The sequence below is a fragment of the Euwallacea similis genome, chromosome 12, assembly GCF_039881205.1.
Source record: "Euwallacea similis isolate ESF13 chromosome 12, ESF131.1, whole genome shotgun sequence".
NCBI lineage: Eukaryota > Metazoa > Arthropoda > Insecta > Coleoptera > Curculionidae > Euwallacea > Euwallacea similis.
Window position 1 is genome coordinate 5,194,341 of NC_089620.1, and position 24,425 is coordinate 5,218,765.

General features: G+C 36.2%; 3 protein-coding genes and 1 non-coding gene across 4 annotated transcripts; 2 read left to right on the forward strand and 2 right to left on the reverse strand.

Moving 5' to 3' along the window:
• Positions 1-10,448: 10,448 nt before the first annotated feature.
• Positions 10,449-11,408, reverse strand: LOC136412529 (D-alanyl-D-alanine carboxypeptidase DacA-like). Its single transcript, XM_066395606.1, has one exon. It carries the CDS (start codon positions 11,406-11,408, stop codon positions 10,449-10,451), a length of 960 nt encoding a protein of 319 aa, XP_066251703.1.
• A 3,527-nt stretch (positions 11,409-14,935) lies between these two features.
• On the forward strand, positions 14,936-16,024 carry LOC136412530 (DNA processing protein DprA-like). Its single transcript, XM_066395607.1, has one exon. It carries the CDS (start codon positions 14,936-14,938, stop codon positions 16,022-16,024), a length of 1,089 nt encoding a protein of 362 aa, XP_066251704.1.
• A 1,085-nt stretch (positions 16,025-17,109) lies between these two features.
• Positions 17,110-17,182, reverse strand: TRNAT-UGU (transfer RNA threonine (anticodon UGU)). Its single transcript has one exon. It is a non-coding gene; the product is annotated as a tRNA-Thr (tRNA).
• Positions 17,183-18,329: 1,147 nt separating this feature from the next.
• On the forward strand, positions 18,330-19,682 carry LOC136412531 (inosine-5'-monophosphate dehydrogenase-like). Its single transcript, XM_066395608.1, has one exon. The coding sequence runs from the start codon at positions 18,330-18,332 to the stop codon at positions 19,680-19,682; it is 1,353 nt and encodes a 450-aa protein (XP_066251705.1).
• The last annotated feature ends 4,743 nt before the right edge of the window (positions 19,683-24,425 follow it).

Below are 24,425 nucleotides of genomic sequence, written 5' to 3' on the forward strand. Positions count from 1 at the left end.
GATTTAAATAGTTCCTTGAATTCTTGCTTTGATTTTTCAATAACCTCATGGCACATCTCTATAAATTTTTCCCTGCCAACTTCTTTTGCGCGGGTTTTATAGGTTTGCTCAACCAATCTTTCAGTGGGAAGCCCATTATCATCAAACCCAATTGGGTAAAACACATCTTTTCCCAGCATGCGCTGAAACCTTGCAATAAAGTCCGTGTGGCAATAGCTAAATATATGGCCAATATGCAATTTACCCGATATTGTCGGTGGAGGTGTGTCTATAGTGAAAGTGTTATCCTTTTCACCATTCCACCTGTAAACTTTACTGCCTTCCCACAATATGTTGCATTTGTCTTCAATTTCTTTAAAGCCGTATTTTTCTTTTAACATAAATATTTCTCAATTTTAAACCATAGCTAACTATATATTAGGGAGTGTTAAATAAACTGTGTCAAACCTCCATTTTTTTATATCAATTATTACTTTGTTTTTCGGTTTGACACAGTTTATTTAACACTCCCCTCCCGTTTTTGTATTCCTTCATTAACATAATATAATTTTGTGCCGACTGCGCGATATGTTTAATTTCTTCATTTGACATTTTTTTGAAGAATTTTGCTGGCCTACCAGCCCATATTTCTCCACTTTTTATCACTTTTCCGTGTGTCACTAGTGAGCCAGCAGCTACCATAGCTTCAGACTCTACAACTGCATGGTCCATCACGGTAGAGCCCATACCAATAAACGCTCTATCATGCACCGTGCATGCGTGCAACATACAAAAATGTCCCACTGTTACCATGCTGCCAATAATTGTGTCACCGCCTGGGTTTCTATCCACATGAATTACCGTTCCATCTTGAATATTTGTTCCATCACCTATTTTTATTGATCCAACGTCCCCTCTGATTACACAATTAAACCAGATGCTCGCATTTCTTCCTATTTCAACCTTGCCTATGATATGCGAACCACCTGCAATGAAAGCACTTTCGTCTATTTTTGGTTCATAATCTTTGTATTTTAAAATGTGATACATATTAAGCCCAAAGTCTTATGCATATGTTAATCAAAATAAGGTAAGCAGTAAATACATACTTAGATTTCAAACTACTTGGGTGACAGATGTTCTTGACTTACGTGCTTTGTACTGCTAAGATTTTTATTTTCAGCCCTATCTATAATGTCAGTAGCGGTATTAAGTATATTTCAAATAATATTGGTTGTTGTGTTAGTAATTTTAGTGCTCTTGCAGCCACCTGGAAGTAGTTCGTTAAGTGGTTTTAGTAATACACAACAGGGGGTCAATTCGATGATTCCGGTGAAATCTTCTGAAAACCCGCTCAGCGGAATAACGGCTATTGTTGCTGGATTGTTTATTATAAACACATTGCTATTGTCAGGATTATGTTCAAAAGACGTACATAAAAAATCGATCGCAGAAAAAATTATATTAGAAAAAAAGCAAGAAAGTGAATCTACTTCTGTTCCATTTGAAAATTAATGAAGGAAGCTAAATTTATCTTTGTCACAGGTGGAGTTGTGTCATCGCTTGGTAAAGGCTTAGTTGCTTCGAGTGTTGGTGCGCTTCTTCAAGCTCACGGTTTTAAGATCCGTATCAGAAAACTTGACCCGTATCTCAACATTGATCCTGGGACAATGAACCCAACTCAGCACGGAGAGGTATTTGTTACCGAAGATGGTGCTGAAACTGATTTGGATCTTGGGCATTATGAGCGTTTTACTGGAATTAAAGCAACAAAAGATAACAATATAACAACTGGTAAGATATATCATGAGTTATTGAAGAAAGAGAGGTGTGGTGATTATCTGGGCAAAACTGTGCAAGTCATTCCTCATGTGACAGATTTGATCAAATCGTTCATTTTTAATGGTACGGAAGGTTTAGATTTTGTAATATGTGAAATAGGCGGAACTGTAGGTGACATTGAAAGCCAACCATTTTTGGAGGCTATACGCCAAGTTAACTACACATTAGGAAAACAAAGAGTTATCCTGATTCACTTAACTTTAATACCATATCTTACCGCAGCGCAAGAATTAAAGACAAAACCAACGCAGCATTCAGTTCGAGAGTTAAATTCCGCGGGGTTACAACCAGATATTATATTATGCCGCAGTGAGAAAGAAATTTTCGATAATCAAAGAGAGAAAATAGCTAAGCTTTGCAATGTTTCTTTATCCAATGTGATACCTGCCCCTGATGTGAGTCATATATATGAGTTACCGGTGTTGTATAGCCAATGTGGGCTTGATACGCAAATTTTGGAGCACTTTCATTTAAGTAAGCCAAAACCAAGCTTGACTGAATGGGATCAAATAGTGCATTCCATAAGGCACCCAACACAGGAAGTTACTGTATCTATAGTGGGAAAATACATCGAATTCCCTGATGCATACAAATCACTGGTTGAAGCATTAAATCATGGTGCGATTAGTAATAAAGTCAAAGTAAAGATAAATTGGGTTAACTCAAGAGAGAAGGAAGAAAAACCTATAAATGAAAAACTTATAGGAGAGAAATTACAGAATTCTCATGCAATCCTTGTTCCAGGGGGGTTTGGTGATGACGGAGTAGAGGGTAAAATATTAGCAATAAATTATGCCCGTACAAATAATATCCCATTTTTCGGAATTTGCCTTGGTATGCAGCTTGCAATTATTGAATTTGCTCGTAATGTTGTTAAGCTTGAAGATGCACACTCTGAAGAATTTCGTAACTGTAAACATCCAATCGTTAAGTTAGCTGGCGATCAAGATGACGATCTTGGTGGAACCATGAGACTTGGGGCATACAAATGTAATATAAATGCAAACTCTAAAATGATGGATGCATATAGTAACACTACTATTTCAGAAAGACACAGGCATAGATACATAATCAATTCAGATTATAAAGATGATTTGGAAAAAAATGGGCTGCTATGCAGTGGCATATCAGAAGATGGAACGTGCATAGAGGCAGTGGAGTTAGAGAGTCATCCGTGGTTTATTGGTGTGCAGTTTCATCCAGAATTTCAATCAAAGCCGTTTTCTCCTCATCCTCTTTTCGTGTCGTTCGTTAAAGTAGCAATTGATAAGAAATAAGTGCCTAGTGTTTAAGTATCAATATATGGAGCTTGCCATAGAGCAAGCCAAACTCGCTCAAAAAAATGATGAGGTGCCCATAGGTGCTGTAATAGTGAGTGGAGACAATATCATTTCTTCTGCACACAATATATCCAGCGATCCAACTGCACATGCAGAGATGTTAGCGATCAGACAAGCATTTTCAACTTCCACGCTTTGTGATGCTGATATGTACGTAACATTAGAACCATGTCCGATGTGTGCTCAAGCTATTTCCTTTGCCAGAATTAAACGATTGTACTTTGGAGCTTATAATCCAAAAGGTGGAGGAATTGAAAATGGTGCTAAGATATTTCAATTTTGCAGCCATATACCTGAAGTTTATGGTGGAATATTAGAAACAGAATGCTCTTTTTTGTTAAAGGATTTTTTTGAGAAACTAAGGAACATTTGATAAATCGTCATGCTACTTGTTTTCCGATACAAAATCGTCATCCCGCTACGTGTTAGCGGGATCTATGCTAGGAGATACCGTGACGGTATGGCGGTTAAGTAATTCGTCATTCCAGCGCGTGACGCACAACTATACAAACATTGTCCACCAGCATGGTGTCATCCGAGTAGCTGACACTGCCCTCCTTTGTCATCCCAGTGCCTAGACACTGGGATCCAGAAACTTAATTTTAACCAAGTGGCTGCATAATAAAGGCTGGATTCCAGTGTCAAGCACTGGAATGACATTACAGGGACACTGGGATGACATCATCCTTTTCTCTGGATTCCAGACTGGAATGACAGCAGTCCTACGTCATACCGTCACGGTATCTCTAGATCCCGCTAACAAGCAGCGGGATGACGGTTGTCAGGGTGTCAGCTACTTAGATGAAACCCTTTCCCGGTCTATCAAATCACATAGGAGAAAACTAAGACCAATCAAATTTCTTATCTTGCGGTTTTATTTGCAATATTGCTACCACACTGACCAACAAGCAGAAGACTATATAAAGCCCAGCAGCAAGGTTTGTTTGAGGAAATGTTACAGTCAACCAAATACAAACCATAGGAGTAAATCCTCCATGTAACGCATAAGAGATATTGCGTGATAAGCTCACACCACTAAATCTAACATTGGTAGGAAAGAGTTCAGATGCAACTATTCCTATGGGAACTATACCCCTTTCTATTATAGAGAGAACCATTACGCTCAACGCAATCACAAGATAATTTTTATAGTAATATGCAATAGATAACGCAGGACAACACAGTGCCATTGTAATTGCTATAAATAAGATTGCAGTGCGCTCTTTTCCAACTTTATCAGCCAACATTCCAAACGCTATTGAAGATATCGGCATTAATACACTGGTTATAATCAATACAATTTCGTTGATATATGTTGTTACATAAACATCCACTGATGCTATTTCCTTTGCGAGAGTTCGAAGAAATATGGTAAATCCAACAGCAACATTAACAGGTACAGATATTAAAATAGCAAGTATAAGAGCTCTCTTGTGGCGTTTTATAAGCTCTATTATTGGCAAATCAGGTAAATTTCTTTGTTTTCTATTTTTTTCATATGCTGGAGTTTCTCCCAATGTGTATATGCTATACGCGCTAATTAATCCTAAAATAGCTGAGAAAATAAATGGCAATCTCCAACCCCAGGTACAAAAATCAGTAGTTTTTTTGCAGATAATCACTATCACCGCAGAAAGCAAGACGCCAATGGAACGACCAAAACCCATCACTCCAAAATACATCCCTAAGTTCTCTTTCCTACTGGATAAATGCTCTATAAGATAAACAGAACTTCCTTGTTCACCACCAAGTGCAATTCCTTGTGTTATATGGATTGCAAGAAGCAATATAGTAGAAATTATACCTACTTGATTGTGACTTGGAATAAATGCAATGAGACTTGATGGTATCGATATTAGCAAGATAGTAATTATTAATGCTATCCTCCTTCCATACCTGTCACCAACGTGACCAAATATGAATGCACCAAGTGGCCTTACAATTGCACCTAGCCCTACAATTCCAAATAATTGCAGTATGTTACTGTAGACATCTTTTGCAAAACAAAACTCTCTGCTGATTATGTTAATCAAATCAATAAAAAGCATGTAGTCATACCATATTGCGATTCTGCAGAGTATGGTTGATATCAACACCCTTGTTTGCACTAAATTCAATTCGTAAATGTTTGCTTATTCTATTCTGGCTGCTTTTTGGGATTTTACAACCTAAACATATGGAGTTGACTTTTTTATTATGGTGTGTGATAATTGCTGTGTTATTAAGTTTAGTGGTAAAGTTATAATGAATATAGCTTATTTAGCAGCACTTATAGCAGCAGTAATACTTTGTGCTATAATGTGTATAAGCATTTTCTTTATATTATTTAAGGGAAAAAGAACACTTAGATTCAAAAGGATTTCTATCTCTTCTGAAAACAGTAGGTGTAATTTCTATAATAATGACTTACTGATTTGTATATTTATCTTATAAATTTCTTTCTAGCCTTACAAAAAGAAAAATTGCTTATGTCATTCGATGTCCTAGATCATCTTTTAATGAAGTGAATGCTATGTTTGAAGAAAAAAGCCCATCTAGTGTTGAGGTTACCATATGTGCTCAGCGTAAGATAAAACAAGAAAATAGTGGAATAACGCTTCAAAGTGGTACTGCCATCTGGTGAAATTGAAGTGTTAGCTACATCATTAATGGATGAACAAAAGTTTCAAACTGGAGGATTTAAGGAGTTATATTTTTTACGCTGGGGAGTTGAGACATTTTTTGCAAAACTCAAAGGAAGACTAAGTCTAGAAAATTTTACAGGAAAAAGTGTTGAGTCTGTTAAACAGGATTTTTGGTCAGCTATCTTTATTAGCAACCTAGAAAGTGTTATGACAGAAGATGTAGAAGAAGCGTTGAATATGGACTTAACCGATGATAAGCTTAAGAGAAGCATTAACAAATCTGTCTCATTTAACGCAATCAAAAACTTGGCTTTCGACATTTTTGCTACGGAATCAGATACTTACTGCATTATGGATTAATTATCAAAGCTATTTTTGATGAACACTTTGGCGGTAAGAAAGGGAAGAAAAGTTGATCGTCATAAGGTACCTTATCTTCGTTCGTTCAATTACCAAAAAAGGGTTAGAAAACGGGAGTGTTAAATAAACTGTGTCAAACCGCATTTTTAGTTCAACTCAATTTTCAATCTATTAGGAAAGAAAATGTCGAGCTGAGACATAGTTAATGCCCAATTAGGCAAAGCCATAGTCCAATTTTGCTCTGCCTTTTTTATAGCACAATACACTTGTTTATACAAGCTGGTAAATGAGCCCTTAGTTTTAGTAAATTTTCTAATCTGTCTATGCAGTCCCTCAATAGGATTGGTAGTATAAATTAGCCTCCTGACTGGGCCAGAATACTTGAAATAGCCGGATCCAATTATTCTGCCAGGATTTTATGACTAGTGGATATTTTTCTCTCCATTTTTCTTCCAACTCAAGCAGATAATTTTCAGCTATTTCTCTACTTGAAGCCTGATATACTTTTTTTAAATCACTCATGAAAATCTTTACATCTTTGCTAGATACATATTTCAGAGAATTGCGTATCTGATGCACCACACATAGCTGTACCTCCGCATTAGGAAACACACTGTTTATGGCTGTAGGAAAGCTTTTTAGCCCATCAACACAGGCAATTAGAATATCTTCTACTCCTCTTTCTTTTAGATCATTTAGTACTCCCAACCAGAAGTTAGCTCCTTCACTTTCAGCCAACTAATACTTCTTTTCTGCCATTTTGGTCTATGCCCAATATATTGTACATACATTTACTTACACAATGTCCGTCCTCTTTGACCTTAAAAAACCATGAACACTATCGGATATACAGATTGCAGCGGACGACTGCGCCATTCATTGATTATCGGTAGCAATTTGTCGGTAATACTTGATATCTCTGCTGCAGATATTTTGTGATCATAAATTTCCTCAACATGTGACGCTATATCTCTATAGCCCATACCACTGGCAAATGTGCTCAAAATCTTCGTTTCAAGCTCTGGTTTGTTTGCCTTTTTTTGACTATTTGGGGTTCAAAGCTTCCCTCCCTATCTCTTGGTGTTAACAGCTCAAATGAACCAGCACTTGTCCGCAAAGTCTTTCCATTTCTCCCATTTCTTCGATTATTCTCTTCACTTTCAGCTAATAAGTGATTTTCTATTTCACCTTCCAAACTTGCCTCCAGCAACCTTTTTATAAACGGTGTTAATGCTCCGTCCCTTCCTGTCAGCGGCCTTCCTTCTCGTATAGACGACAGGATATTTGTTTCTAATTCTTTATAATCTACCAATCCGGTAGTTCTGTTTACTACTTTCTGACTCATTGTCAAACCTCCATTTTTTTTATATCAATTTATTACTTTTTTTTCGGTTTGACACACTTTTTTGAACATTCCCTAGAAAACACATATTTTGACTAGAGGTAGTATTCATATCTTCTGATAATAACTGGGTAGCTTATTGCCATAGCTCCTGTAAAATGACTTCTAAACAAACTATTCCTTAAGTAATTTACACTTCAGAGTTTATCTGCTTTAAAGTTTACTCTATTCTGTTTCAGTATTTGTCATAAATCCTTAATTATTTCTGACTTTTTAGTTCAGTTTTTAACCATTCTTTCCTTAACTTAATGGCAGTGGACCTAAAGGTAATCCGTCTTTGCTAGGCACTATGCAACAGTAAACCCATTTTATGCTTTGTATAAGCTTTAGAAATACTGCCTAGTCTCTTGGTCTTTATATGAGAGTCAAAATCCAAATAACTTGTATCTTGAACTGAAAAGACCAACTGGTTTCCTTTTATTCTTTCCTTAGTTTCTTTATAATGGGAAGAATAAATTTCCTTATCTTCAAGCTTTTCATTGCTTATATGCACCCTTAGCTTCTTTCCACCCACTACAGCTTTGATTCAGATGCCTTACCCTTTATGCAATAACTTGTTTTTATAAGTCTTTTATTAAGCCTTATATCTCCCAAATTAATGTGTTTTAACTCTCTTTCCAGCCATTTATCCCCTAAGCCATCTGTATATTGCACGCTCGTACTTGTTTCTATCATTTTGATCCTAAATTATTTAGCTTACTCACTTTTTACATTTGTGGGTAAAAGTAAGACTTTAACGAAATTGAGCATCATTGGTTTGCTATAAAGAACAGAGCTAGAAAAAATATCCCTATTTTTCAGTCTTTCCGTCAAGCTGTTGATTCTGCTTTTTTATGATTTGTTCTGACTATTATGAGAAGAGCTATACCTGATAGAGTTTCTGCCTCATTACACCAAATAAAACTGAAAAATTTAAACGATACTCAGTAATTTGATCTGGGCCCTTGTGCATCACACATATGAAGCGATAATATATTGCACATGACCAAGTTTGCCCAAAATTCTTGTAACACAGCCTCTCCAGAAAAATTCTCTAACTCTGCTCCTACTTTGAGTCGTTTATAGCACTCCTCTATGTGCCACCTTAACACATAAGCTTTGCTCCAAAGTCTCGGTCAAAAACTCTGTTTCTCAGTTGGCTAATGTCAGCACTATAACTCTTACTTTCTGTCCTTTCATTTTATTTTTTAGCTTTTCATTTTCTAATATAAAATCAAAATCTAATTCGCCAGCGTTCCCATAGCTTACTATAATTTCTTTTTTGCAAGCGAAAAATAAAATCTACTTCCAAATCATAATGCTGCTGAATGAATTTTACTGAAGACGATCATAGATAAATAATTTGATTTAATAAACGCATTTGAGTGATAACTTCGGGTAATTGCTCTGCCGCCAACGTTTGTTCACCTATATTCCAAGCTGCAAGACGAGCACTACAAATCAGCGAAGTACACAAATCAACAAACAAATTGCCAATGGTGCCTGTTGTTCTATTTGGTTCAAACTCGGATACAATTTCCCCAGAGCTGGGTAATCTCATACCAGAACCATCTGCTGCAATAAGTCTATAGCCTCTCCAACTCAGGTTCATCCTGATAGGCTGTTTGGATGCTTAAATTCTTGAAAGCCTGTATGGCAAATCTTATACCTTGCTTTAGAAAAAGCTTGCTTTGAGGGTACATGTCAATGGCTCCATAAGTTCACATTCTATTCCCAAACTTTTTTTAACTAACTTTAAAATCATAGAAAATACTGTCGAAAAAGCTTGTTCGTGTAAAACTCAACACAATGGATTTTCTGAAAAGTTTTCGAGTATATTGCATTTTTAATTTGTAGAATAAGGTTTTTTCCTTTTTGCATGTTTCACCTAAAAAAGACACATTTTAAACTTTTTTGTTGCAATAAAATAGAAACAAAAGTGCTGTCCCTTGCACTCTTTGGATAATTTAATGATGAAAAATTTAGAGAGAAATTTTATACACTATCGCTGATATTTTTCCTTAAGTTGACGCCATTGTGTGAACGGTTACGGTTTCCCGTCTTCACCATGCTGTATAGAAAAAAGTCTGGATTCCAATTTGCATGACAATATGGAGTATCTGCTTCTTTCATCCCAGTGGGATCTTTTATTCCATTTTATCAACAGTTTGTTTTGCAGTATCAAACAATTTTAATCCTATAATCCCGAATGTAACTAAAATAAAGCATATTACTTCGAATAAATTAACTGGTTCATCAAATAGGTAAACTCCAAGTATCGAAGCTCCTATAGCGCCCACTCCAGTCCAAATTGCATAGCATACTCCGATAGGTATAGAACGTGTAGCGAGCGAAAGTAAATATGTACTAAGAGCCATGGAGAGTATGCTAATTATTGATGGTACGAGATGAGTAAATCCATAACTATGCTTAAGTGTTATGACCCAGAACACTTCAATTAGTGACGATAAGAGTAAATATATCCAATTCATGCATAAATTTTTAGGTTTAAATAGAGAGCTTTAGCCCTATGCTTCCTATTACAATTAAAACGATACATAAAACTTGAGATAAATTAATATTCTCTGTGAAAGTGGTTGCACCAATTATAGTTATTCCAATTGTGCATATTCCAGAGGAAACTGCATAGCATACCCTAATAGGTAGAAAGCATGCTGCAAGAGATAAAAAATAAATGCTAATGATCATAATTACCAATGTTGCAATCGAAGGCACAACTTTAGTAAAACTGTTACTAAACTTTAGCGTTACAGCCCACAGTATCTCTAGGATACTAGACAGCAACAAATATAACCAGCACATTTTCGTAACACTTCAATCTTGTATTGTAACAGAAATTGTTAGTTAAAACTACACTAAAGTGCAATAGATCTCTCTTTCGGAATTGCTTTAATATCAAACTTAAAACAACATCCTAAAAAACTTTTCTACGAAATTCAATTCCTGCACGTCATTTGCTGCATAAAGTGGTGTAGTTTGTTGCTCAATACCTGGTATTTCTACAAAAACTTTGCCCACTTCTTGACCTTTTTTAATGGGTGCAGGTATCATATCTTTATATTCAATACGCACCTTAATTTGGTCATGCAATTTGCGGTTGTAAGTTATGGTAACATCGTTTGCAACTGTAATAGGTACTTTTCTATCTTTTCCATAGAGAACATTTACTTCCTCAACTACGCTGTCTTTAACGAATATTTTCTTAGTGTTAAAATGATTTAAGGAATATTGTATCAATCTTTTTGCTTCTTCTATTCGCTCTTTCTCAGTGTTTAAACCATTTACGACAGCAAAAATTCTCCTATCATTTCGTTTTGCAGATGCTACAATGCCGTAACCACCAGCATTTGTATAACCGGTTTTTAAGCCATCAACCCCAATATCGTGAAAAAGTAGAAGATTTTTATTCTTTTGTACAATTTCATTATATGTCAAATATTGTTCGGAAAATAAATCATAATATTCAGGAAAATCGGTGAAAATCCTTTTTGCCAGCATTACCAAGTCTTTTGCGCTCATGGAATGATCTTCGTCTGGCCACCCGCTTGAGTTGACAAAATGACTGTCATTCAGATTCAAATTTTGTGCAACTTCATTCATTTCAGCCACAAAATTCTCTTCTGATCCTGCAATGCCCTCGGCTAGTGTTATGCAGGCATCATTGCCTGAGACTGTTGTAATTCCTTCAAGTAATTCCCTCACCGTAACGGATTGACCTTCTTTCAAAAACATAGAAGAGCCTCTCCTTTCCCATGCTTTTCTACTTACTCGAAATTTATCCTCCATGTGTATTATTCCAGCTTTTAGATAATCGAAGGCTATATATAAAGTCATTAGCTTGCTCATTGAAGATGGGGCCATTTTTTCATCAGAATTATGGTCAAAAATGAATGAGTCTGAAGCTAAATCTAAGACTACTGCTTGCTTTGCTTTGGTTCTAAACTGGTATGAGTATGAAGAAAAAGGAAGTATAAAAACTAATAGCAAAATTACCAATCTGCTTAACATATTTATAATTTTAAATTTACAGTGTACTAATTAATAGTATAATTTTACAGGGGCATTTCAATAGATCTCTTACATAAAAATTCCTTGACACCCTTCGCCAGCCCCCTTATCATGAAACTGAAGCTATTTATTTATCTTCGCAATCTGTGCAGGTTAATGACAAAAAACTTAGGGTATTTGGCGTCTCATGTTTAATTTTTCGCACTACGTGCATCGCATGTCTTTAAAAATTTCTGGGTTTTTACCTATATAAGCCGAAACGCGCTTACAAAGCGTTTAAGACAGCAAAAAACGTCAAATTGACAAGGGAGAATTTGAATGCTAGCTACTACGGGGTTTCTTTGCCTTTTTTCCTGCTTAGTAAATTTCTTAAACACTTGCGGTGTAGGTTAGTTGCAAGTTAAAAGCAGCTAAATCGCTCTTAATCAAGCGTTTTAGAATAAAAAAAACGCCGATATTTTAGTACATAGTAAATAGCCAACCACCACGGGGCTTCTTTTGCCTTTCTTTTCGTTTGGTAAATTTCTTAATATTTATAGCTAACATGAACAAACATTTGAGAGTAACTTCCGCTAGTAGGGTGTCATCCCGCTACGTGTTAGCGGGATCTATGCCAAGAGATACCGTGAATGAATCGCGGTATGACGGTTCGCGGCGGGATTCCAGTGTCTGGGCACTGGGATGACAGGAAAAGGGGCTACTTGGATTACAGCAGATCACCTCTTCACAAAAATTTTATCAGTAATACGCATATCAATAATACTCCAATCGCTGAAAGTAAAATCAGTTGTATTTTGCAAGTGGTTTAAATATTCCCATGCACTATAAGGGTTATCTTCAGGCAGTTTTACTGTGGAATCGTTATCAAGTATGATATTCCATCTTCTATTCCCTATATAAGCAAAAGAAGAAATGTGGTCACTTAATTGAGTTTTACTCTCTAACACATCTCTAACAAATTCTAGGTTTGATAACGAGTTTTGTCCTGTAATTACAACAAGATCATCTACTGGATAGTCATCTACGATCACTTTGCCTTCGAAATCAATTACCGAGGTTTTGTTATTATCTTTCCAGAGAGCAAACGGTTTATGCTCATCTATATTAATGTGTAGAGTATTGGGCAAAATTCTGTGAACTCTTACGTGTTTTATCCACCTGCTTACGGATTGTATGTTACCGGCAAGTTTTGAAAGTGATATATACAGGATAGGTTGCGTTCTATCTGTCAAACTTAGAATATCCTTTTTGTTTGTAAATTTATTGCCGCTCACGACTACTTCGTCGATTGAAAATCCACTACTGAGTAATAAACTAGATAGGCAGTCATTATACCAAGTAAAGTAGTAATTAAATCGATTTATTATTTTATCAAGTGAGCTGTAAAGTATTAGCGTAAGAAAAAGTGCTGTGATAATAACCAAGGCACACTTACGCAAAAAACTCCTTTGGCTTCTAGTAATACTGCTCAACATGACTTAAATCCCTAATATTTTTGTGCTGCAAACTATCTTCAATAATAATTTTAACTAATTCATTAAAATTGATTCCTTTTGCCAATTTTGCAATTTCTGGCACTAACGATAACTCAGTAAAGCCAGGATGTGTATTAATCTCAAGCATTTTTAAAGTGTTATTTTTGGGATTATAACGGAAATCTGAGCGGGAAATAGTTTTGCATCCTAAAAATTGATGTATTTTCAGTGCGTGTTCCAAGGTCATTTTATATATATTGTCAGGAATTTTAGCAGGAAATATATGTTCTGCAAATCCATCTGTATACTTTGCTTCATAATCATAGAATTTATTTTTTGGTCGTACTTCTATAGTGCCAATTGCTTCATCCAGCAATACAGCAGTATGTAACTCTATGCCCGGTATGTATTCTTCTACGATCATCTTTTCCATTATAGTAGAACTATTATCTTTCAGTTCTAAGTAATCCTCGTGCGAGAAAATTATGTACACTCCAATACTTGAACCTTCATTAATTGGTTTTAAGACGTACGGATAATCGATTTTAATATTATTTTTTAGTACATCTTCTTGGCTAATTACATAACCTTTTGGAGTATCAATACTAAGGGACCAAAATATATGCTTTGACATTGCCTTGTTCATAGCAACAGCCGAAGCCATAACTCCTGAGTGTGTATATTTTATACCTAAGATTTCCAATAAACCTTGAATGCAGCCATCTTCACCATAAGGTCCATGCAGAGCGATAAAAGCAAGGCCCGGATTAATTTTTTTAAGCTTTTCAGCAATATTGCTGTCAACATCTATTTCTATTGCATTATATGAAAGGCTATCGAGCGCCTTCTTCACTGCTCTTCCGCTCATAAGCGACACTTCTCTCTCACAAGAAAATCCACCACTTAAAATTGCTATAGTTGGAACTATGAACATCCTATGTTTTACTATATAGCATATATAAAAGATGCTCTTATCTTCAATAGAAAAAACGCTTTGAAAAATTCTATAGCTCTATCCTATGCACAACTGTACGAACGTTTGTTTTGTTAAGATACAACAAATGGTGTCATTCCAGTGCCCTGACTACTTGGATCCAGGATTTTGATTAGCACTAAGTTGGTGAGCATATAAAGTGTTATGTTAAAATATAACGTTTTTACGGAAAGTCTGGATTCCAGTGTTTGGGCACTGGAATGACACCATTCTTTTTTCTGGATCCCAGTGTCAGGCACTGGGATGACATCATAGAGGCCACTGGGATGACATCATAGGGGCTACTCGGATGACATCATAGAGGCACTGCCCTTTTGGATGGAAACCAGTGTCAGCTACTTGCATGACACCATCTGCCACCTGCAAATTGCAATGTTCGTACGATTGTGCGTCACGCGCTGGAATGACAAAGAAGAGTGAGTTGCTAGTTTTTCATATGGTTATGCAAGGAGTCTGATCTTTTTCTTTGTTAATATTATTCTAAATTTTCCTCAAAATAAGTTGTTTTATCCTTTTTTTCCTTATACTCTTCTGCTGTATAGAGAGGTTGCTTCTTAGCTGTGATATTTGGCCATTTTTGTGAGTATTCTACGTTTATGTTGTAAAATGATTTGAAGATTTTTTGTTCACTGTTCAGTAACTCTTCATCTAGTTCTAAAATATCTTTTATGGAATCATCAGTTACAATTGCATCTACTGGACACTCAGGTATGCACACTCCGCAATCAATACATTCATCTGGGTTAATCACGAGCATGTTTTTACCTTCATAGAAGCAGTCAACGGGACATACTTCCACACAGTCCGTATATTTACATTTTATGCATTTATCTGTAACAAAATGCGTCATAAAACACTGTATATTTGTATTATCTTGGGTACACTAAATTGATAAGAAATTCAAGTCTTTTATGAAGATAAATAAATTGAACAACAAAGAATTAGAAGTATGGTTAAGCTTGGCTAGAACTATAGGACCAATAAAGTTTTTTAGTATACTAAGAACACATGGATCGCTAGATGAGGTGTTGAAATATCTCAATAGGGTGGCTAATAATAAGGTGTATGGCATTCAAGATGCACGAGAAGAAATCAATAATGCAGAAAGAATTGGAGCTAAAATTATACCCGCATGTGACCCAGATTACCCTGATCTTTTAAGAAATATCTCTAGTTGTCCTCCTGTAATAACTGCGCTTGGTGATATATCATTATTAAGCCGTGAGATAATTGCAATAATCGGTGGGCGTAACTCTTCAATGAATGGAAGAAATTTTGCCAATAAGTTGGCACTTGATTTAAGCGAAGCTGGTTTTGTTATTGTTTCTGGACTTGCAAAAGGAATCGATACTGCAGCAAACAGTGTAATATACAAAAATCATCCCACTATTGCTGTTACAGCAAGCGGAATTGATGCGGTGTATCCAAAAGAGAATTTTGATCTATACAAAAAAATCACTGGGAACGGTGGGTTAGTAATTACTGAGCTTCCATTTGCTACTAAACCAAAGCCTCAATATTTTCCTCAAAGGAATCGAATTATATCTGGCCTATCGCTAGGTGTTGCAGTGATTGAAGCATCGAAACGTTCTGGCTCTCTAATAACAGCAGATTTTGCTTTAAATCAAGGGAGAGAGGTGTTTGCAGTTTCTGGTTTCCCCTTAGATTCACGCTGTAGTGGTAGTAATTATTTAATTAAAAACGGTGCTAAGCTTATCGAATCCGCTGATGACATAATAGAGAGTATTAGGTTTAGTTTACCTCCGCAGCAAAAAAACCTATTTGATGTTGAGCACCACTCTGTTAACCAAAAACAAGAAAAATTACAACAGGCAAAATCTGTTATAGTTGATCATATTAACTCTGTACCTGTTGATATAGATGAACTTATATTAGCAAGCGGACTTTCTACCAACATAGCTCTAATGGCTCTTTTGGAACTAGAGTTGGAAAACAAAATAGAGCGTTCACCGGGGAATAAAATATCGTTAATTTTCTAAGCTATAAGCCCACAACCGTACGAACATTATGATTTGAGTCCACCAAGAAAGATGTCATTCCAGCGCGTGACGCTGGAATCCAGCCTTTATTATGCAGCCACTTGGTTGAAATTAAGTCTTCTGGATCCAAGTAGTCTGGGCACTGGCGTCTTGGATAGAAATCAGTATCAGCTACTTAGATGACACCACTTTTGTATGGAACCCAGTGTCACTCTGACAATCGTCATCTCGCTACGTGTTAGCGGATACCGTGACGTTATGACGAGGGAGTACGCATTAGCGGAATCTACTGAGACGCCCGTGATAGCCCTATTCCTATAGTGAGTAATTCCCTTTTATCTACTTTTAGAATTGATAAGAGAAAACTTTTTTTCAACTTGTTGTATAATTTTATAAAAGTGATCGAAATCTAAGCTTGCACTGCCAATTAAAACTCCTGATAAATTTGAAATATTTAACAAATTTTCTATATTTTCTGAACTAACTGAACCACCATATATAATGTGTTTTTTACCAGTACACAATTTTATTACCTCTATCACCTCAGTAATTGCATCATTATTTGGCACATGACCTGTACCTATTGCCCATATTGGCTCATATGCTACGGTATATTCACCGTGTGTTGGCAAGCGGTTTTTACATTGATATTCTATTACTTCTTTTGTTTTTTCATTCTTATAATCTTCTGAATTTTCACCTACACAGATAATTGGGTGTAAGCCTGATTCTATTGCTATTTCCGACTTAAGTTTTATTTCACTATCTTTTTCATTAGCCCTTTCAGAATGCCCAAGTATTACGTAAGTACACCCTAGTTCTTTTAACATTTCTGCGCTAATTTCACCTGTGTAAGAACCGAACTTTTTATGATGGCAATTCTGTGCTCCTATATTAATATTATTGTTCAACTCTATACTGCTTGGAAATGACGTAAAAGGAGGGCAAATTACTAATTTAGAGGTAATTTCGTTGCTCTTGTCGTTAAGTTTGCCTATAAAGTCAACAAATGAAGAACGCATTCCATTCATTTTCCAATTTGCTACTATTAAAAAGGACATCAACTTTACTTATATGAGTGAGAGTGCCGGCTGTCGGACTTGAACTGACAACCTTCTGATTACAAGTCAGTTGCTCTACCAATTGAGCTAAGCCGGCGTTAAACACATTAATAATATACAATTATCAATGAATTTTAGTCAACTAATTTTTAAAATACTGTATAATGAAAATAATATGAAAAAATTTTTACTGAAGCCAAAAAAGAGTCTAGGGCAAAATTTTATTTTATCGAGTGAGATAACAAAAAAATCGTCGCTTTAGCTGGTAGTCTGGAAAATTTTAATGTCATTGAAATTGGTCCTGGATATGGTGCATTAACAAGAGAAATATTGGTGCATAATCCAAAGTCTCTACTTTCTATAGAAAAAGATAGAGATTTAGTAAAACACCATGACCAACTGCTAAATGAGCATCAAGGAAAGTATAGAATTATAGAAGCAGATGTACTGCATGTTACAGAAGAAGAGCTGATAGAGCGCCCAGTTAAAGTTATTGCTAACTTGCCTTACAATATCTCGGTAGCGTTATTTTTAAAGTGGTTAAATAGTATAAAATTTTTTACGAGTTTGACATTAATGTTTCAAAAAGAGGTAGCAGATCGCATTACAGCAAGACCCAATTCTAAAGATTATGGTCCTCTATCAGTGCTAAGCCAGTTACTATACGATATAAAAAAGGAATTTGATATTGAACCTAAAGAGTTTTTTCCAAGACCAAAAATACATTCTTCAGTAATTACAGTAAATCCTTTGCCTACCCCAAAGTTTGTAGTAAACTTGGAAACCTTAATAAAATTAACACGTGCTGTTTTTTCTCAAAGAAGAAAGATGCTGAGAAATAGCTTGCAAAATATAACGAACCACGCTGAAACTGTCCTTGAAAACGCTAAATTGAGCGGAAACCAGCGTCCAGAAAACTTAACTATTGAGCAGTTTTGTTTGCTGGCAAATAATGTAGAATGCTTATTTTGCAATAAAATGTATTAGCAACTATATAGCTTTTCTATCTCCTAAAAACAGTTAGAGCTATACAATTAAAGGCTCCTAGCTAATTTTGCCTATTGCAATTTAATTAATTGGCGTATAAGCTTTAAATAAAGCCTATGAAAAAAATGGAAGCTTGTTATTCGTTTGACGATATACTTCTTTTGCCAGCCTATTCTAATATATTGCCTTGCGATGCAGATACAAAAAATTATTTAACAAATAGTATAGAACTAAATATCCCTCTCATATCCTCTGCAATGGATACTGTTACTGAATCGGGCTTTGCAATAGCTATTGCCCAACATGGAGGGATAGGTTGCATACATAAGAATTTATCAATAGATGAACAAGTTTTAGAAGTGAGAAGGGTGAAAAAATATGAAAGTTGGATCGTGTATAACCCAATTACGATTTCACCGGATAAAACAGTTGCGGAAGCAATTTCATTAATGAGAGAGCACAATTATTCTGGCATTCCTGTAGTCGATCAACGCAAGTTAGTTGGAATTTTAACTAACCGAGATGTGAGGTTTATTGAAGACCAGAACATGAATGTAAAAGTTTCCGAAGTGATGACAAAAGATAAGTTAGTGACAGTGCGGGAGCAGGGAGTGAATAGTGCCTCAGCAATGAAATTGTTGCATGAAAATAGAATAGAAAAGCTTTTGGTCGTAGATGAAAATTCTTGTTGTATAGGTTTAATTACGGTTAAAGACATTGAAAAATACAATAGATACCCAAATTCATGTAAAGACAGTAAAGGACGGCTCAGAGTTGCTGCTGCAATTGGCACTGGTAAAAAAGATGGTATAGAAAGATGTGAAGCTTTGATCGGAGAAGAAGTTGATGTAGTTGTTGTGGATACTGCTCACGGTCATTCCGAAAACGTTATCAATACCATTAGGGAAATAAAAAAGATGTATCCTAATACGCAATTAATTGGCGGAAACATTGCAACAAAGGAGGCTGCTGAAGTGTTGATTGATGCGGGTGTTGATGCAGTGAAGGTTGGAATAGGACCAGGATCAATCTGTACAACCAGAATAGTTACAGGTGTTGGTGTGCCACAATTCTCTGCAATCAAGAATGTTGCAGAGGCGTGTAGAGCAAGAAACGTAAGACTAATTGCTGATGGTGGGGTAAAATACTCAGGAGATGTTGCAAAAGCTATTGCAGCTGGTGCTGACTCTGTGATGATTGGTTCGATTTTTGCTGGCACTGACGAAAGTCCAGGTGAGATTATCATGTATAAGGGCAGAGCATATAAAGGCTATCGAGGAATGGGATCTATTAGTGCAATGAAACGAGGTTCAGCTAGCCGTTATTTTCAAGATAAAGATTCAAAACTTAAATTAATTCCACAAGGAGTGGAAGGAAGAGTTCCATTTAAAGGTCCAGCTTCAGGAGTGATCCATCAATTAATTGGCGGATTGCAAGCTGCAATGGGGTATACTGGTAATAGGAATATAGAAGAGATGAAAAAAAATTGTAAATTTGTTACTATTACTGCATCAGGATTAAGAGAGAGTCACGCTCATGATATAGTCATTACACAAGAAGCTCCAAATTATGCTTATCAAACGTCCAATTTGTCAACCGATTCGGAGTAGTCCAGAAAAAGTAGAGAGAAAGTTAAGACGTTTTTGGAGTAAAATAAAACGTTTTTTCAAAATATGACAAATAGAAGAGAATATACAGCAGAATTCAAATTAGAAGCTGTTAAGCTGGTTAAAGAAACAGGTCAAGCAAGTACAAAAATAGCAAAAGATCTAGGTATAGATGGCAGTATGTTAAGTAAGAAAATATGATGGAAAAATGTCTGGAGCATACGCATTTCCAGGCAAAGGCTCCTTATGACAAAGAAAGATTTGATCTAAAAAAAGAACTAACAAGAGAAAGAGACATTTTAAAAAAAGCCCTGGGCAAAGAAAAAGAGTAAAGTATTCTTTTATATAGAAATTGCTATAAAACACAGGAACTATGTAGGGTTTTGTGCTGGTGGTATGGGTTGCTAAGGAAAAAAGCAGTAAAGAATTAGCAAAAGAAGGGCTTCTAGCAGATATTCAAAAAATACATCAAGCTTCTAAATGCAGATATGGAGCCCCTAAAATTCACGCTGAATTAAAAGCTTTAGGCAAAAATTAAAACAGTACAAAGTGTTATGCAAGCATCGAACAGACAAAATCTGTCAAATCAGAAAGAAACACACAAATTTAAGTTTTTAGTAATTTTCAAGTATAGTTGTAGAGGGAGCGCCTCTGCAGTTATGATCGACATTTTCAATGGTGCCTAAGTGCCCGTATGCAAGCATGGTCTTGGAAGGAACGGTCAAATCATTGATGGAGTCATTTAGACTACCTCGGTTAGGAGATTGTACTATCAACCGTTCCAAGCTGAAGCGTTTCCCTGTAACAAATTATATGTAGGAGTTACCATGAAAAAAGCAAAAAGTAAATTAGAAATAGTGAATCCTAATGCAGCAGGAATAGACGTTGGTTCAGCTGTACACTATGTGTGTGTACCTGAAGGAGGAGATGAACAACGCGTTCAGAAATTTGGCTGCTTTACTGAAGACCTTCATAACTTAGCACAGTGGTTGAAAAAGTGTAAAGTTACAACAGTAGCTATGGAATCAACAGGAGTATACTGGATTCCTTTATTTCAAATACTTGAGTCATATAAATTCGAGGTAAGATTGGTAAATGCACGGCATGTAAAGAATGTACCTGGTAGGAAGTCTGACGTTCAAGATTGCCAATGGCTCCAACAACTGCATAGCTACGGACTGCTTCATGGATCGTTTAGGGTGTGCCGTAGAGACACAAAGAATGCTTAAAAAAAAAAATGAGCAAACTAAGTGCAAAGCTGCACAATAGATGAGGGTGGGCCCCTTGAAGTCGGTTTGCAAGAATAGGCTTCAAACAGCCATAAGCTGCTGTGGTAAAGAGCTATGGTAGTGAGCGTTATGGAAAAGGTGCAATTATGCATCATGTGTAAAATAGAGAGGTGAATGAAAATGAACCACTGATGAAGTGTCGAAATTCCAAAGACGACGTCAAAACCATGGGCTCCTGAATCTCTTGGGATAAACCTATCAGGAACTTGTTTACTGGATAGGTGGCGTCCGGCATAGAGGTGGCGTGAATCTATTTTAGGCTATTGTGTGGAACTGCGGGAACCTGTCGTTTCGATGATAAGGGAGAAATTCGAGGAGCTAAACTCTAAGGATGAGAGTACTGATGCGGAAAACAGGGGCGGATCGGCTCGTAGTAGCGAAGAAGTTTCTGTAATGGAAATGGAGCGAAGGGGCTGAGTTATTTAGTTTTAATTATTTATCAACCGAAAGGGAGGAGTTAATGAATAAAACAAAGTCTTTTGATATACCGAAACAACTTATTTGGAGAGCTTATAAACAAGTATCGAAAAATAAAGGTGCTGCAGGTGTAGATGAGGTTTCGATAACAAAGTTTGAGGAAAATCTAAAAGATAATCTGTACAAACTATGGAATCGGATGTCATCCGGAAGTTATTTTCCAGAGCCAGTAAAAGCTGTAGCAATACCGAAGGATACGGGAGAAGGACAAAGAATTTTAGGTGTTCCTTCAGTATTCGACAGGATAGGGCAAACGGCAGCTTCTATGTATCTTGAGCCGCTAGTAGAGCCAAAATTCCACGAGGATTCATATGGTTATAGACCGAATAAATCTGCACTGGATGCGGTAGATACAGCACGCAAGAGATGCTGGAGGTACGATTGGACGATAGATCTTGATATATCTGGATTTTTCGACAATCTGGATCACGAATTAGTTTTGCAAGCTATCAAGAAATATACAAACTGCAAATGGGTCATACTGTATGTTGAGAGGTGGATGAAAGCCCCTATTCAACAAGCAGATGGCACTAGGGAAGTGAGGAATAAGGGAGTTCCGCAAGGAGGTTCTGTAAGCCCAATCATTTCTAACATATTTATGCATCATGCGTTTGATATGTGGATGAGGCAAAACTACCCCACAATACCATTTGAAAGGTATGTTGATGATGCAATAGTGCACTGCAAAACTAAGAGACAGGCAGACTTTATGAGAGTAAAGATTGAAGAAAGATTGGCTGAGTATAAGCTAAAGTTGCATCCCGAAAAGACACGGATAGTGTACTGTAAGAATAGCAACAGGAAGAATACATTTCCTATACAAAGCTTTGATTTTCTAGGATATACCTTTAGACCTAGAGGAGCAAAGAGCAAAATAGGAGAATATTTTGTTGGATTTCTACCTGCAATTAGCAATAAGGCCAAGAAAAAGATCACTCAAACCATAAGGTCATGGAAAATACATAGATTTACAGGAAAGAAGTTGGAGGAAATATCAAAGGAAGTAAATCCAATAGTCAGAGGCTGGTGTCAGTATTATGGCAGGTTTTACCAAACGGAGATGTATAAACTTCTTAATAATGTAGAGCGGCATCTAGAAAAGTGGGTAAGTAAGAAATATCTGATTGGAAAAAGACTAGCAAGGAAACTTCTAGGAAAAATGAGAACAGAAAATCCGAATACTTTTTACCACTGGAGGTTGGTATGGTAATCAAAGTACTGAATAATGGGAGCTGTGTGAATCGAGAGGTTCATGCACAGTTCTGTGAGGGGCTGGGGGGGAAGTTCCACTGGTCTACTCGACCAATAGAAAGTGTTTGATATTAAAATTAGTAACAATATTAATGAAATAATCTCCAATATTGAAAGAAAAGAGCAGAAAATAAAACTGGCAGCTATAAAAGCGCTGAACAAAACAGCACTATGGTTAAAAGCGCAAGCAGCTAAGGAAATTAGTGAGGAAAAGAGAATAAAATTAAGTTTGATAAGAAAGAGATTAAGAATTTTTAAGGCGAAAACTAGCAGATTAGACGTGTTAATTAGAGCAAATCTCTATGACATTAGAGCATCGACAATTGGTAAAATACAAAAAACAAGAAGAGGATCGAAAGTAGGAAAGCATGAGTTTATAGGAGGATTTGCAGCAGTTATGCCAAAAGGAAATAGCGGTATTTTTAAGCGTGAAGGAAGAACAGCATTACCAATACAAGAAGTAAAGCTACCAGTGGAACCGGAAGGCTCAAGAATAATAAAAGACCTTGTTAATTATGAGAGTGAGAGAGAGTTTGAGAAATACTTTAAGCATGAGCTAAACTATATTTTAAAGATATGACAAAGTTCTGGAAAGATTTACATCAAGCAATTTGTACTAAGTTAAAGGAAGAAATACCGGCTATACAGACATGTGAAATTTATCCAGCAATAAGAAAAGAATTGATAGCGCCAGCGTTATTTGTAGAGCTTGTGAGTTTAGAATCGGGAAAAGATCCTGGAACAGAGGAATTAGCGCTGAAAGCAAGATTTGAAGCACGAATTGTGATTGATAGCACAATAGAAAATGCCCCTATTATTGTCAGAACATTAGCAGCAGAAGTAGCAAGAGTAGTAAATAAAAATACTTGGAATGTGGAAAATGTTTCACCAGGAGAATTTATCTCTGCGGAAATTGACGGATTTAGACCCGAATTAGATGCGTATTTGGTGTGGTTGGTTGAGTGGAGTCATCAGCTTTATTTAGGTAAATCGATATGGACAGAAAATAAGATTAAGCCACATACGATTACAATAGGAGAAAATGTTAGAGAGTAATTTTGCTATTTCAGAGCTGCAAAGAAAATTAGCAAACATTGTACGAATAGGGCTTGTAAAAGAAGTAGATTATGAAAAAGCAAAAGTAAGAGTTAAAATAGGGGAATTTTTAACAGATTGGTTGCCATGGATAACAAGCAAAGCAGGAAAAGATAGAAATTGGTCTCCGCCAGATATTGATGAGCAAGTAGTTATACTTTCCCCGCTGGGAGAATTATCTTTAGGAGTAGTACTTCCTGGAATATATCAACAAAAGTACTCTGCTCCAGAAAATAAAAAAGAGGTGAGTAGCTTAACATTTCAAGATGGAACAAAGTTGTCATACGATAAAGATAAACATCATTTAGAGATTGAAGTAGTAGATAAAATAACACTGAAAGCTGGAGAATCGAGTATAGAAATGACAAAAAGTGGAATAAAACTGAAAGGAAGTATAATAGATTTAAATTGACATGAGAAGAGCTATAGTTTGTACAGGTGATAATTGTACTGGAGTACCTATTCATGTTTGCGTAAGCGGGAGTAAAGATGTGCGTATTAATGGTAGATCTGTCTGTCGTAGAAGTGATACCTTAACTATGGGAGAGACACTAACACAAGGATCAAACAGCGTATTTGTAAATGGTATTGGTGTAGCGAGAACAGGTGATGTGGCGTCCTGTAGTTTTCAAGT